Below are 15,569 nucleotides of genomic sequence, written 5' to 3' on the forward strand. Positions count from 1 at the left end.
ATGTGTTTTCAGTTGTTCTGAACAATCTCAGAGTTTTATTACCATCATGTAAAACTGGGAGCATCAAAGGAAGACAAAGTGGAAATCCACTGAAAATGGTAAAATAAATGAATAAATAAAAATTCAACATAAATAATGAAATTGTGTCTCCCATACATCTCATGATTTTGGATGATAGATTATCAGAATAATTCCTTTCAGCAATTGATTAACTTTAGGAGATATGAGATTGAGTCAAGTCAGAAAAATGTAGGAGCCCAGCAGGTTAGGTTATATTATATTTCTCACACAAACCTCAAAGTATGTGAACACATTTGCTGACTGCTGTTTAGGCCAGAGATAATCCAGCGCCAGAGAAACATAACCATTAGATGCCATCAAGGCAGCGCGATACTCCATCAGCCCTCCACCACCTCCCCACAGGTCCAGCAGCCTGGGGAAGGTTCCCGGACCTGAAGGTGGACAAACGGGACACAAGGACTTTGGTGCAAGTAATTCCTATGAGTCAAAAGCAGGATAGTTTTTTCCTACTCTTGGACCTGTATAATATCAAAGAGAGAGGACATTCCTAATATGGTCACAGCAGTCACAGAAGCCCCACCAACATGCTGTTCAAAGCCTGAGAATTAAGAACGGCCTGAGACCTGAGCTTTTACTTTGTTACCATGGGTTACTTGTACAGGGCATTTTTTTTATGAGAGTGTGTGTATGTGTATATATATATATATATATATATATATATATATATATATATATATATATATATATATATATATATATATATATATAAAGTTTGTTCTCCGTTTAACAGCTGCTTTTACACAGCTGTGCTTCGCACTCACGGTTGCTAGGCGACATGAGCTACGCAGAGGTGAGAGCAGCTGATATGAAGGCTAGCTGCTCACTTCCGGCCTTTGTGGGGTTTGTGGGCTGCGAAAGACGTGGGCCGGGTCCTTCGCAGGATGCGGCCCCTAATTTGGACATTGTGCGTCGATATAATTTGTATGCCGGGAACTCGTGCACTGAGAAAAGTTCCACGGTGCAAAGTGCGTTAATTTCCCCATAATTAATTAATTAATTATGGAAAATGTAGTTTTCACAACTTTGGCTCGATGACCTGGCAAAGACTGGCTTAACCCTCCGGAGCGCACGGACGCGCTGGCGCGTCAAAATGACATCGCCGATTTTAGATGACGTAGCTGATGCCATGAATCGAAAGTGCAGACTTCAAACTATGTACCAGTTTTTAAATGACGTTGATAGGCCAAGTAAAACCAGAATTATGCCCAATAATTTACGCCAGGCTTTTTCCTGTATATCGTCCTCACCTTCGATGCGCGTTTTGTGCAGAAAGAAACGGCGAAAATGTGAGTTTCGCTAACAGGAAGTGCTTGCTAATAAAAACAACAAAACAAAATAATTCCCGACAACCCCTTTCCTATTGGTGGAAAAATCAACCAATTGGTGGAAAAATCTTTCAGTGGAAAAATCAACCAATTGGTGGAAAAATCAACCTGTCCTGGACTCATCACATAAACATCACTGTGAAGAAGGCCAGACAGCGTCTCTACCTCCTCAGGCGGCTGAGAGACTTCAAGCTCCCACTCAAGGTGCTCAGGAACTTTTACACCTGCACCATCGAGAGCATCATGCGTGGGAGCATCACCACCTGGATGGGAAACTGCACCAAGCAGGACTTCATGGCCCTAAAAAGGGTGGTTCGTTCAGCTGAACGGACCATCAGAACCACCCTCCCCAACCTGCAGGACATTTACACCAAGCAGTGCAGGCTGAGGGCCATGAAGATCCTAAAACAGCCCAGCCACCCCGGACACTCTCTCTTCTCCCTGCTCCCATCAGGCCGGCGTTACCGCTGCCTGAGGGCTAAGACTGAAAGTTTGAAGAAGAGTTTTTACCCACAAGCCATCCGTCTGCTCAACTCTGAGCCCTAACTGGACCATTATTGCACAATGTAAATATTATAATTTATAAAAGTGTGTATAGTGTATAGTATATAGAGTATAGTGTATAGTGTGAATTACTTTTTTTATTTTTATTCTTCTTATTTATATGTGTGTGTATATATGGTTGCAGGTACAAAATACATTTCACTGTGCATTGTACTGTGTATAACTGTGCATGTGACAAATAAACACTATCTTAATCTTAATCTTAATTATGCGGTAACACGATGCATTTGGGTGCATTTGACTGCTGCGGAGCAGGTGAAAAAGTGGTAAAAGAGACATTACTGTCAGGTTTTGATTGTGATGGGCCCCTCAGTCTTGTGGAGGACAGAAACTATTTTTTGAGGTGGCATAAATAATTTGTGTAGCATCTTAACGTGAGTCCTGATTACTCTGCAAATAGTTGTACACAAAAACACCTGAGGCCTTTCCTGCATTTTAATGTAAATAGTTGTATTTAACTTTATTATTTACTATATTTTTACACAAGTTTTGCAAATTTACAACTTATATTTACATTTTAATTGTAAAAATAATTTGTTAAGCATGTTTGTGATTTTTAACTTTTTTCTACTCTGATCCAATGTCTTGGATGTCAAAATGAAAGAATAACTATACAGTCACACACATGAGGTCGTGCTGAAAAAAAATTATACCAAACAAGGCAAGGTAAACAGTTTCTAAGGTCAACTATGAAGCTAAAAACAAAAGTAGTCAAAAATGGCCAAATATACCCCGGACCCCAGAGGGTTAAACCGGTCATGGGGAATGATCGAGAGGCGTTTTGTAAAGTGTGCAGAAAAAATATAAATTTGACCTGAAACGGTGTGACGGCGATTAAATCACACCGAGCATCCACCGTTCACCAGCAGTGGATTCGTGCACGTAGGGAGCAGATCCCTATTTTGTTTTTGGTGCTACACAAAGCACTGAAACTGCAACCTCAAGGTCAGCTACGAGCACAAGTATCACTGTCACACCTCAGCAGCAAACCAGTATTCCAAGATTTTATTGGAAAATAAATAATCAGCTTGTGAAACTTGAATTTCATTGCATTTTGTTTATATTCTTAAAAAAACTAATTTAGACAGATTCAACTCATTGTCATTGTGCACACAAGGCACACAACAAAATGATTGTTCCAGATCACTCATCCAGAGACGAGCATCTGCGGTCATGCAGCCAGAGACCGGCACTACCGTTAGGCAATGTGGTTTAAGTGTCTTTGCCCAAGGACACAACGCAGCGCAGGGACAGGGACTCAAACCGGCAACCCACTGGCTGCAAGATGGGCGCCTACCTACTGCGCCACTTTTTGAAATGTGTTTGGAATATTAATGTGTATGAGGTCTTAGTCAAGACAAAGTCACAGTTACACCTTCAAGTAAGTGGGATACAGTTTTGTCTTTGGTGAGAGATGGGCGATCATCTTACATGGCTTAGTGCTGTGAATTCATCGCTACTCCAAAAAAGGCTGCTGCTCGATTTCGTCCTGGTAGTAAAAATATTTTAAAGGTAGTAAAAATAGGTAGTAAAAGGTAGTAAATTTAACTCTAGGATTCCTGTATAAACCCTGTAAATGTTTCAGAGGAACTGACTGACAGTCTGACAGCTGCAGCTGCCTCATTATAAATCTCTGACATCATCGCTGTCTCCATCCTTACAGCCTGTTGATGAGTGAACGACTGTAAAAGCTTCATGTTACGTACAAAAATAACAAACTAACGTCTAACTGGGATTTCAGTACTTGTAGTATTATTCCAGGAAGCAGGTTCAACAAACTGAGTTTATAAACCTACTCTGAGTTGATCAACTCAGAGATCGGCAACTCCGAGTTTCCTGTTCCAGAACAGCTGATCAGAGTCAGTTCAATCAGCTCTGAGTATGATCACCCTGATTTAGCGCGTGCGTGAGTAAGGAAAGAAAGCCATCATCAATGGAGCTCTGATACCAGGATTCACCATGGTAACGAGTAAATAAAGGGCGGAGCCTCCATTTTAATCCGGTGGATGGAGGATCGCACGTGTCAGTGTGCAGCGTGACGAGTCACTTTAATCAGCCTGACCCACTCTAACATCATCATAGACAGAATAAAAGTTTGTTATCAAATATATCATTTCTTTATAATGTCTGCTGTCATCATTTACACAACTTGAATCTCCATCAGATGAAGCTGAATCCTAATTTTACATTTGATTTATAAAATCTAATTCAGCCTGACGGACAAACTGCAGAGACAGAAAGTGAAGATAAAACTGGAGAAACAGCTCAGAGTTTACTGACCGACCTGTTAGAGACTGAGACAGCAGCAGACCCCAGAGCTGACCTCAGGTCAGTTTTTATTTAATAAAAGCTGTTTTTGCTGCAGTTTATGACAGTTCAGTTTATGAACATTTGTTTAAATAATTGTACAGTAAAAATTTAATCTATTGATGGAATAGCAACGTCACTTTATTTTAATTGATTTAATTATTTCTGCCATTACTGGATAAAAATGAGATTGACAGAAAAACTGCTTTAATGCCATCCATCCATCCATTTTCTTCCGCTTATCCGGGGCCGGGTCGCGGGGGCAGAAGCCTAAGCAGAGAAGCCCAGGCTTCCCTCTCCCCAGCCACCTCCTCCAGCTCATCCGGAGGGACCCCAAGGCGTTCCCAGGCCAGCCGAGATACATAATCTCTCCAGCGTGTCCTGGGTCTACCACGGGGCCTCTTCCCGGTGGGACATGCCCGGAACACCTCACCCAGGAGGCGGCCAGGAGGCATCCTAATCAGATGCCCGAGCCACCTCAACTGGCTCCTGCTTTAATGTTTCCAGTTTAACCAATCTGATCTTGGATCAGCTGGAGTTGATCAAAGATCAGCTTCACTGAGAGATGGCAGTGCTCTGACAGCCACAGCAGAGATGTTTCACTGAGTCCCTGTTAAAGGTCAGAGGTCAGTCACAGCTTCATGTTCTCAGAAATGTCTCAGCTTTATAGGTTTTAAATATTTCAGTACATTTTGGGAGGATGAGACATTTTAATTAAAGAATGCAGATCGTGTTGGGAAAATGAATCCATTATGAACAGATCCGGACTGGATGAGCTGGAAAATGACTGGAGCCTGAACTGGATACGGACCTTATCAGGTCTGAATCCCTGATCCTGATCCGTTTGGATCCTCCTGCTGTGCAGGTGGACTCGGAGTTTGCTGATCTATTGTAGAGCCTCTGATCACTGATTTAGGTGATTTTCAGTGAAAATATGTGGAGATTCATCAATGAATTTCAGACTCCAGAACTTTGTAAATGTTTATTTCAGTCACTTTAAATCCATTTAGTTCAGTTTTGAAGTCTTCAAATAATGTCAGCCTCATCTTCACTCAAATGTTTGCACAGTAGTCACATCCCTACAGACACATGCAGTGCAAACACATTTGGTCAAAATGTGTTAAGTTGCAACAACTGAGTATACTGTATACATGTGTGCATGTTTAACACCACGACAGGCAAAATTTAATATAAAAATTATGAATTTTTGTATAATTATTCCTTCTGTATTTGTTTCTCTTTAAGTTTAATTCATTTGCCATAAAATAAAGACAAATTTCACTGATGTGTAAAAAGTCACCATCTCATGATAACATTAACGAATATATTGATTACTGAAGTCAAAAGCTTTGCTGCAACATAACCAGCTGCAAAAACCAAGATCCAGATCACTGCTGCTCACTTTCACTTGCAGTAGGTTTGCTGCTGCTTGGATCGAGGCTTTCATAGGCAGGCTCATGTGTGAAGGTTGGAGCTGAGATCTCACATGTGACCAAAAACTGAAAAATCAAAATCATCATCCAAACTGAAACACAGCAGTAGCCACAGCAGTGCAGCAGGGATCACTTTGCTCTTGTCACTTTTCCCAGTTTTGCCTACTTTTGAACTTACTTGAGCTCTACCCCAGTCATCTTCACCTCTCCCACCATCTACCTCTGCTCTCATTTCACTTCCTGAGCCAACAGTTGCCTCTGCCAGCTGGGCAGCCATCCCTGAAAGCAGTTGCAATAGATCTTCCCACAACAAGGAACTAAGGAAAACTGAGGGTTTAAAAACACATGTAATTAGGGGAAAGAGGACACAGCTGGGGAGAAAACAAGACACCTGTGAACAGAACCAAACTAATGAGACAGGGTGGAAGCAACACCAAACACAGCACACAAGAGCCTAACAAAATAAAACAGGAAGTAACTAAACAAGGAAATATCTAATCCAATGACGGGGACTTAACGAGAAAACACAGGGAACACAGGAAGCCTGGAAAACTGAAACTCAGGGGAATTAAGAAAACTAGAAGGGCACCCAGCAGAGTGCATTCCTCCCCCATCCCAAATTTTCTGTGTGCTGATACTTTGCAGCCAAAAATCCCACCCAGTGCTGTCATACTCCACCATAAATTAGGGATTTATAATAGATCACAAAGAAAAGACATTATTTCATGGGCTTTTAACAGCTGTAAAATATGATTTTATATTTTAAAAATTGGATCCACATGAACAGATGATGCATATACAGTTTGGATATATTTGATTCAGTTTATGGACCCTGATATCATCCTCGAAAAACTACATGAAAACAACCAAAAACAAAAAACCCAAATATTTGCAGAGCTATGAATTATGTGTGTGTGTGTGTGATTTTTGTTGGGTTGTAGTTCACTTTGTATTTATGTGAGTATTACAACAGTAATTATTTAGGCCTTACTACCAAATGTCATGGTGATAGATGAAAAATTCACTGAGAAATTCATTTTAAAATTGTGCCATGATGAGAGCTGGGCTTAAAAAAAAAAAAAAAAAAAGTGACCTTTGACCTTAAAAATGAAATCACATGACCTAAGAAATATTTCCACAAAGTTTCATCAGTTTTGGTTCAAACCCTTTGAGTTATATTGCTGACAGACAGACAGACACACAGGACTGCCCTCCATCTGTTGGTGGGAAAGATAATAAACTGTGAGCACAGATTAATTTAAAATTATTTAATTCAAGATCATAAATACAGATGAAGTACAGACAGAGCCGATATAACTTGATATAAACTTGGTAAAAGGTTATAAAATAAAAGGTACCTACATCAGACTTCATACAAAAAACATTTCCAAATATGTAAATAATCATGCAAATATTCAGCAGGAATACATTCACAAAGTAGCAGAAACAACAATGAAGCACTTCAATATTCCAAATTTCCTCAAGCGGACTTATTAAATATATTCTCACCTATCTGTAAACTAAAATACAGCAGACCCCCGCCTCTAAGTACACCTCCACACTGATGGAGGTGTGCGTGCGTGTGTGTGCATGTGTGTCTTTATAACTACAGAGTAGGTTTGTTCTTGGCACTTCTGGAGTCTTCTTGTTTGGAGGTTGGACCCTAGTTCTCGTATGTAGCCAATAACTGAAAATAGAAAAAAAAAATGTGTATTTGATATTTTCATGTAGAATCACAGCTTCATGTAGATGAACTTTAAAAGTAAGAACCACAAAGTATCAAATCTGATACAACAACAGAAAAAATGGAGATCAGAACATGACTGCGTTGGATGCTCTAACAGAGGGAGATCTTGATGTTCTTTCGTTTAATTTAATAACTAGGGGTGCAGGAAAAAATCGATTTGAGCTCGAATCGCGTTTCTAACATTGAACGACTCAGAATCGATTCTCATTTTCAAAAAATCGATTTTTTTTTCGGGTGAGGGTGTGCCTTCTCAGCCACCATAGTGCTAGGCAAAACAAGGAAGCAGCGTGGCCTAGTAGGCTACAGGGGGGTGTGTAGTGTTGTGTTACGGTGTTTGTTGTTGCGCCGCTAAATTATGGAGGATGAAGAAAAAGAAATCCAACCGCCTCCGCGGTCTTTGAAAGCAACCATTTGGAAACACTTTGGGTTTTACCGTCAACCCGGGTAAGAAAGGGCATGACACGACTCACGCGATTTGCAGAGACTGTAACGGTAAAGTATTTCGGGAATACTTCAAATCCCCGTTCTCACCTGGAAAGACATCACCCAGCGCACGCTTCACCACTTTAAAAAACTGCCACTCAATTGTGAACGGGCAAAGAAGATAACAAAATCCATCGCTTGTTTCATCGCAAAAGACCTGCGACCATACAGCGCAGTGGAGAGAGACGGCTTCAAATTCATGATTAAATAATTCATTCATTCATGATAAAACCTTTATAATTATAAAATCTTTATAAATGTACTCTGCTTTCATGCCAGCAGACCGGAGTAGATCCTGAGAATCGTTTTGAATCAAGAATCGTTTTTGAATCGGAAAATAATCGTTTTTTTAATCGAATCGTTTGGATTTGAAAGAATTGGAAAAAAATTGAATCGTGACCCCAAGAATCGATTCTGAATCGAATCGTGGGATTCCCAAAGATTCACAGCCCTATTAATAACAGCAGAATAACCTCAGAACATGTGGTAAAGTGTACTTCATTGTGCCAGAACACCTGAATAATTATATAAAATGTTTCTGTCCTATGTAATAATTTTAAAACACGTTTGTTCTCTTCGGCCTTCTTTGTGTCCAAACCATCTCAGCAGGTCTTACTGGCTGCTGTCCTTCTGTCACAGATCACCCCCGACCCCTCCACCCTGCCTGCACTCTCTTCTTCACCTCTTATCTGTCTGTTGTTTTGGATGATGACCCCAGGTCCTCTTGCATGTTCATCCTCCCACCTGTCTTCCTCTCAGTGACACGTGTATTGTGTCTTTCTTTTACTGACTTCTCTCCACTGCATACCTCCACCTCTCCGGCTCTCTTCCAGCTGATTCCTACCCTCACCACATGTCACAATATCATCAGTCCACAGAGACTCCTGTCTGTCCATCACCACTGCAAACAAGAAGGAGCTCAGAGCAGATCCCTGATGTACTCCCACCCCCACACTGAACCCTCACTTTTACTTCACACCTCCCCACTGTCACTGTCCTGATACATGTCCTGCACCACCCTCACATCCTTCTCTGCCACTCCTGCCTGTCTCATAGAGTACCACAGTTCCTCTCTCAGCATCCTATCATCTGCTTTCTCTGGATCCACAAAGACACAGTGAAGCTCCTTCTGACCTTCTCTAACTTCTCCATCAACGCTCTCAAAGCAAACATCACATCTGTAGTGCTCTTTCTCACCATCATGTCTCCTGATCACTCTTTCCCATATCTTCATGGTATGGCTCATCAACTTCATCCCTCTGTTTTTCTACAGCTCTCCACATCACCCATGGCCTTGAAAATTAGTACTAGTAAACTTCTTCTCCACATCTCAGGCATCCTTTCACTCTCCAGGATTGTGTTAAACAATCTAGTCCAAAGGTCCACTGCCCTCTCTCCTAGACATCTCCATACCTCCACAGGTGTGTCATCTGGACCAGCTGCTTCTCTACTTTCCATCCTCTTAATAGCTGCCCTCCTTTCCTCATTAACTGTCTACTTTTCCTGATTCCTTCATTTTCCTCCATCTGTCCTTCAAAATGTCTCTGTCAACTTTTACATCCATCAGCTCCTCAAAGCACTCCTTCCATCTTCTCAATACACTCTCTTCACTCATTAGGACATTCCCATCTCTATCCTTAATTAACCAACCTGCCGCACATCCTTTCCAGCTCGATCTCTTTTCCCAGCCAGTCCAATCAATTAGTTCATTTTGTGTCATGGTCATTAAATTTCTTTGGGACAATTCACATGAACACTATAATAAAACCAAACCTGAAACACATGTATAAACAGGGACAAAACAAGTTAAAGACCATCACCTCCATGTTTGTGTCGTCTGGATTTTCTCTGGTGTTCAGTCCAGCGTTCCTCCTGATCTTACAAATGTACATGAGCAGCAGAAAAACAGACAACAGCAAAACACCAACCAAGGACAGACGCACAGCCAGAAACAACGAGGAGTCAGGACAATCTGAAGAACGTTTGGAGCTTCCGGAAGTGAAACTTTGAGTCTGTGTTGTTGGTGGTGTGGAGGCTGCTGGGTTTGAATCTATGAACGATAAACACGAAACAATATGAAATCAATACTGACAAGACAAATATAGTATACTGATAAATCATGTTGACAACACTGATCAAACACAAAATACTGCACTGAATATTGTAATGAAGTAAATCAGCATAGTATTATTTCAAGCCAGCCACAAACCCCCTGAGCCCAGAGGTTTAAGCCTGTAGGATTTAAACATGTAGCATGTCCTTCAAAGATTCAGCAGTACTGCACCAAGTATTCAATGTTTTCTCTGGAGCACCATTCATTCAAGCTGTTGAAAGCTCCATATAGACAACCAATGGCAGTTTCTGATATGGGCGACATGGGCAGCCGCCCAGGGCGGCGTTTCATCTAGGGCGGCATGACCGCCCCCCTCCCCCCAACACATTGCGATCGCCGCAGCAGCGCCCACCGCACTACTCCACTTGTGGGGTAATGGGTGCCCTCTGCCTGCTGTGTGGTGCATGTAGCTTTCTGCCACAGACAGGTTTTAACAGAAGGAAAGGGGCAGGCGGGGGATTCTCTCGTCTCGTTTGCTGAGCCTAGAATTACGGAACCCCGCAAGGGACACGAAAAAAAACATGAGAGGAGAAAAAAAAAAAAAAGAGGCACTTTTGCGAAATCTCGCAAAAGTGCCTCTTTTTTTTTTTCCTCCCATGTTTTTTTTTTTCCCCATGTCTCGTGGGGGTTCCGTATAGAATGAATCTAATAAAATTAGATGCACACAACTGATAGAACACAAAGCACATTTCATTTATAATACTGTAAATATGGTCATTAATTCACAGTATTTGTGTGAACCTGAATCCTGATGAAAAAAATAACACAAATACGAATCTAGACGGTTCGGACAAATGTTGGTGGATGGCACAGTGTTGCCAGATTGGGCAGCTTGTGAACACATTGGGATTGAAAATTATATAGATATATCTATATAATTATATAGATATATAATTTTACAACAAAAGCTTCCTAAAAACCTACCAAATATGGTGAAAAGCAGCCAAAACTTTAACAACTCACCCAAAGCTGTGTATATTTAAATATATATCACACCTGGTGCTATTAACATGAGTTTCAATGGAGGTTTTGTTGTGTTGGGCTGGCAACTGTCAGTCAGATCTGACAACCCTGGGGATGGGCGGTGGTGATAGCCTATTCCGCTTCAGTGCGAATTATGGCAGATGGAAAGGAAAAGGTCAAAGCCATCAGGTGCGCAGTTTAGGCAAAAGAGAAAAGAAGAGGAGGTGAAACAAGCAAAGGATAAAGGTAAGCAGAAGCTGTGTAATATTTCAGTTTCTTCCACGTTTTTTCAAATAAAAATTTTAAAGAAATTCTGAGTGTGCCTGTGATGGTGGGGGGACCTGCTGTTAAAACCTGTCTGTCAGACAATGGCAGAAAGCTACATGCACCACACAGCAGGTAGAGGGCGCTCATTATCCTCCAAGTGGAGTAGTGCGGTAGGCGCTGCTGCAGTGATCGCTGGGGGGGGGGGCGCCGGCGGGGATGCTCGCCCAGAACCCTACAACATAACCTGATGTGCAGCTCTCATCGTAGGTTATGTTGTAGGGTTCAGAGATTGTAGAGGTGCACCGGATTTCAGGCTATTTACTGTTCTTTAACTTCAATAAATGCAGTCTTTACAAAGTCAGTGAGTAATTGTGTTAAATACTCGTGAATTTCAACGTTGACCAAAATAATCATGATTATGACTTTTTTCCATAATTGAGCAGCCCTATGTTCTGTGCATAAAATTGTAATGAGTTCGTTGATGGTCCATGTTGGCCACTGCCATTCCCAGACCCCCTCCACTGGAAGTCTGACGTGGTCAGAGACCATCAAAAACTGATAGAATTTGGACCCCAAACCTTTGGTTTTAACCTGCACAGTAAATAATTTTGGAATTGGGTGAGTGGGTAAAGGGCTTTACCAATGGACACCACATGCCTTTAGTGCCGATCTTAACTGGAACGAAAGAAAAAGGAGGAATCTGGCAGACTGAATGCATTTTTGATATCAGAAAAATAAAGCAGTCTATAATCATTAAAAATATCTTTTACATAATGAACACCCTGTGAACCCCCCCACCCCTACCCCTAGCTGTAGTGAGATTTTTCTGTCATCTTTACACTGAATTTCAACTTCATCTTCATTTCTAGGGTGTATTTTATTTTTAACAATGAGCTACAGACTGAACATGATTTATGATTTATAAAAGAAACTTACCACCTATGACAACAATATCTTCAGTGTGGTATGAATCTGGAGTCAGAGGGTTGCCATAACCACATCTGTATTGTCCAGTATCAGCCTCGGTCAGCTGTGTGATAGCTGCGTACAGTCCAAATGCAGATCCTGCTCTGTATTCAATTCTGTATCTGCCATTCTCAGCTTTCTCATTGGTTGTGTCAATGAGAACGTTCCCTTCATTGTTACATGGATTCTTACAAAGGAACTTCCTCGTTCCATGTTTGGCATTGGCACATCCAAATTGTATTTGTTCTCCTTCAGTTTCTGCACGGATGAATTTGGAGTTTTTATGAAAGTCTGTAAAAATAGAAAAACACTCTTTAATTACTGCCTGTACTTCCTGTCAGCTGTTGCATTTTAATGAGAACATTTCCTATATTATAATAACACAGATCTAACAGATCTAACCTGTTATGGTATACGATCAAGCATAACATCATGACCACCTGCCTAATATTGTATTTTGCTGCCAAAACAGCCCTGACCCGTTGAGGCATGGTCTCCACTAGACCCCCGAAGGTGTGCTCTGGTATCTGCACCAAGATGTGAGCAGCAGATATTTTAAGTCCTGTAAGTTGTGAGGTGGGGCTTCCATGGTTTGGACTTGTTGTTGTGCTCCTCAAACCATGAACCATGTTTGCTTTGTGGCAGGGAGCATTATCCTGCTGAAAGAGGCCACAGCCATCAGGGAATACCGTTTCCATGAAAGGGTCCTCTGCAACAATGCTGAGGTAGGTGGTACATGTCAAACATCCACATGGATTGCAGGACCCAAGGTTTCCCAGCAGAACATTGTCCAAAGCTTCACACTGCCTCCTCCAGCTTGCCTTCTTCCTGGTGCCAGGTGTTCCCCACGTAATGGCGCACATCGGGGTGGCTCTAGCTCAGGAGGTAGAGCAGGTCACCTACTGATCGGAAGGTGAGGGGTTCGATTCCTGGCTACTTCAAGCTGCATGCCAGTGTATCCTTGGGCAAGATACTTAACCCCAAGTTGCTCTCCAGCTCCAGCGCATGCATTGGAGTGTGAATGTTAGATTAAAAAAAGCACTTAGGCATTAGTTAATCATGGAAGTGCTTGTATGAATGGGTGTGAATGGGTAAATGTAAAATGTGTTGTATAAGTGCTTTGAGTGCTCAGACAGATATAAGAAGTAGTCCATTTACCACTACATGCACCCGGCCAGCCATGTGATGAAAATGTGACTCATCAGACCAGGACACCTTCTTTCATTGCTCCATGGTCCACTTCTGATGCTCACATGTCCTGACTAATCTGCAGCTATGCAGCCTGTTATGCAACAAACTCTGCTGCTCTGTGTATTCTGAGTCCTTTCTATCACAACCAGTATTAACTTTATTGTCATTGTGAGCGCCAGCAGCTCGTCTGTTGGTTGGGACCACACAGGCCAGCCTTCTCTCCTCACCTGTAACCCTCTGCCACCCATGACCCTGTCACTGATTCACTGCTGTTCCTTCCTTTGCTCACTTTTGTTAGACTGATCACTGCAGACTGAGAACACCCCACAGTTTTGGAGATGCTCTGACTCAGTCATCTAACCATCACCTGGACCTTCACAGGCCCCCATCAAACTCACTCAGATCTTTACGCTCACCCATTTTTTCACTTCACTTGTCAGTGGTCTTTATGTTATGCCTGATCAATATAGTTATGTATTGACTTCACGTTAGTGTACTCTATGAATTATGTAATAAAGGATTAAACAGCCTGAGCTAAAAGTGGTCTTTATTAGGCAGGGATTTTATGGCTCTATGAGAGTTGGTGGATGTGTTAAAATTTTGACTTTATTGACTTTTTGCATAAACTCACCATTTGAAACTCTGACGTTAAAGTTAGAGTATGAATCTGGAGCAGAAGAGTTGCCCAAACCAAACCGGTACATTCCTGAGTCAGAGGCTGTCATATGTGTGATGGTAAAAGACAGCCTCCCTCTTCCTGAAGATCCTGAAGATCCTTCTTTGTATTTAATGCTGTATCTGCCGCTCTGAGCTGTGGTTCCATCTGTTTTTAAGAGAATATCTTCTGTTCGCTCACATTTCTTCTTACAGAAGAACTTTGTGCTTCCAGATCGAGTGAAGGGGTTGTAAAGTGATAAATTTCCTCCTTCAGGTCCAACCCAAATGGCTGCTTTGGCAAACCTGGCTGCATCTGTTGGACAGATAGATAGTAAATACTGATGATCAGGACTTTCTATGTGAATCCAATATTACAAAGTTCAACACACCCAACTATCAACCATCAACTCATCAAGGTGGCCCAGGGTTTCTCCGGTGCGCTCACATAAAAGCAGCGGGGTTGGCTGTATCTGTATCTGACCAATCAAAAAGGGTGTTTCACTGGTCATATAACTTTTCTTCTACAGAAAATTATCCTTATAAGTATTAATGATAATAATGTCTCTATTCTAGAGAATTATCAAATCTATAAAGAACATAAAAAATATACCATTAAAATTTGCTGCAGCAAATCATTAATCTGGTGATTTAGCACACAGAGCAGTAAAATAACCATTTTAATCCCAGTTAATAATTTTATTGCTGAGTCGCTCTCAGTGCTGCTGTTTATTTCTAACTTATTTCTAACTTTAAATTGGATCCATTTAAACATGATTTTTTTTTTCTAAACATAGCCGAGCACTGTGTGGAAGGGAAAAAAAGCCCAATCAAGGATATTTGTTTAAAATGGCAATAGATAAAATGGGCATGTGAAACAATAAAAGAAATGCTAAATGACAGCAAGAGTTTATTGTCATTTATTATTGAAAGCAGGCTATGGCACATGTTACTTAGAACAGAATAGAATCAGGGGCGTGGTGGCCTCGGGAAGTTTGGGAGATTTCCCGAACGGCCGGTCATTTCCAGGCTGTTTTTTTTATTTTACCCAATTAAGCACAGCAGCACTTGCGCAGCCACAAGTGCAGACAGTGATGGTCAGTCGCGACATTTCAGCTCTAAGAGCTGGCTCTTTTTTCATCAGGAGGGCTACAATATTTTCATCATAGTTTTCGTTAACGGCCCTTTTTTTCATGACGAAAACGAGATGATAACTAAATAAAATCTACCTAAAATGATAAAAACGATAACGAAATTAACTGACACTTTTGTCAACGAATGAAAACGAGACCAAAATGCTTGGCGGGGGCGACATTCAATCAGAACTTATTTAATTTTGTGACAGGGCGGGACGAGTTAGGAAAACAGCCAATCAAACGCACAGTTGCACAAATTTGCTCTAAACCTGGGAAGAACAAACTAGCCTGTGATTGGTCGTTACTTCCGATAGAACTAAGTTATGTAAACAGTGTCAG

The 15,569-nt window shown here is 41.4% G+C and overlaps 1 protein-coding gene across 1 annotated transcript; it reads right to left on the minus strand.

The window, feature by feature from the left end:
* Positions 1–398: 398 nt before the first annotated feature.
* Positions 399–14,204, minus strand: LOC115783105 (uncharacterized). The gene is made up of 4 exons (XM_030733757.1): positions 14,072–14,204; positions 12,220–12,540; positions 9,761–9,990; positions 399–452 (listed from the first exon to the last, which is right to left on the minus strand). The coding sequence occupies exons 1-4, from the start codon at positions 14,163–14,165 to the stop codon at positions 399–401; spliced, it is 699 nt and encodes a 232-aa protein (XP_030589617.1). The 5' UTR covers positions 14,166–14,204.
* Between the last annotated feature and the right edge of the window lie 1,365 nt (positions 14,205–15,569).

The sequence above is a fragment of the Archocentrus centrarchus genome, chromosome 7, assembly GCF_007364275.1.
Source record: "Archocentrus centrarchus isolate MPI-CPG fArcCen1 chromosome 7, fArcCen1, whole genome shotgun sequence".
Classification (NCBI taxonomy): Eukaryota; Metazoa; Chordata; class Actinopteri; order Cichliformes; family Cichlidae; genus Archocentrus; species Archocentrus centrarchus.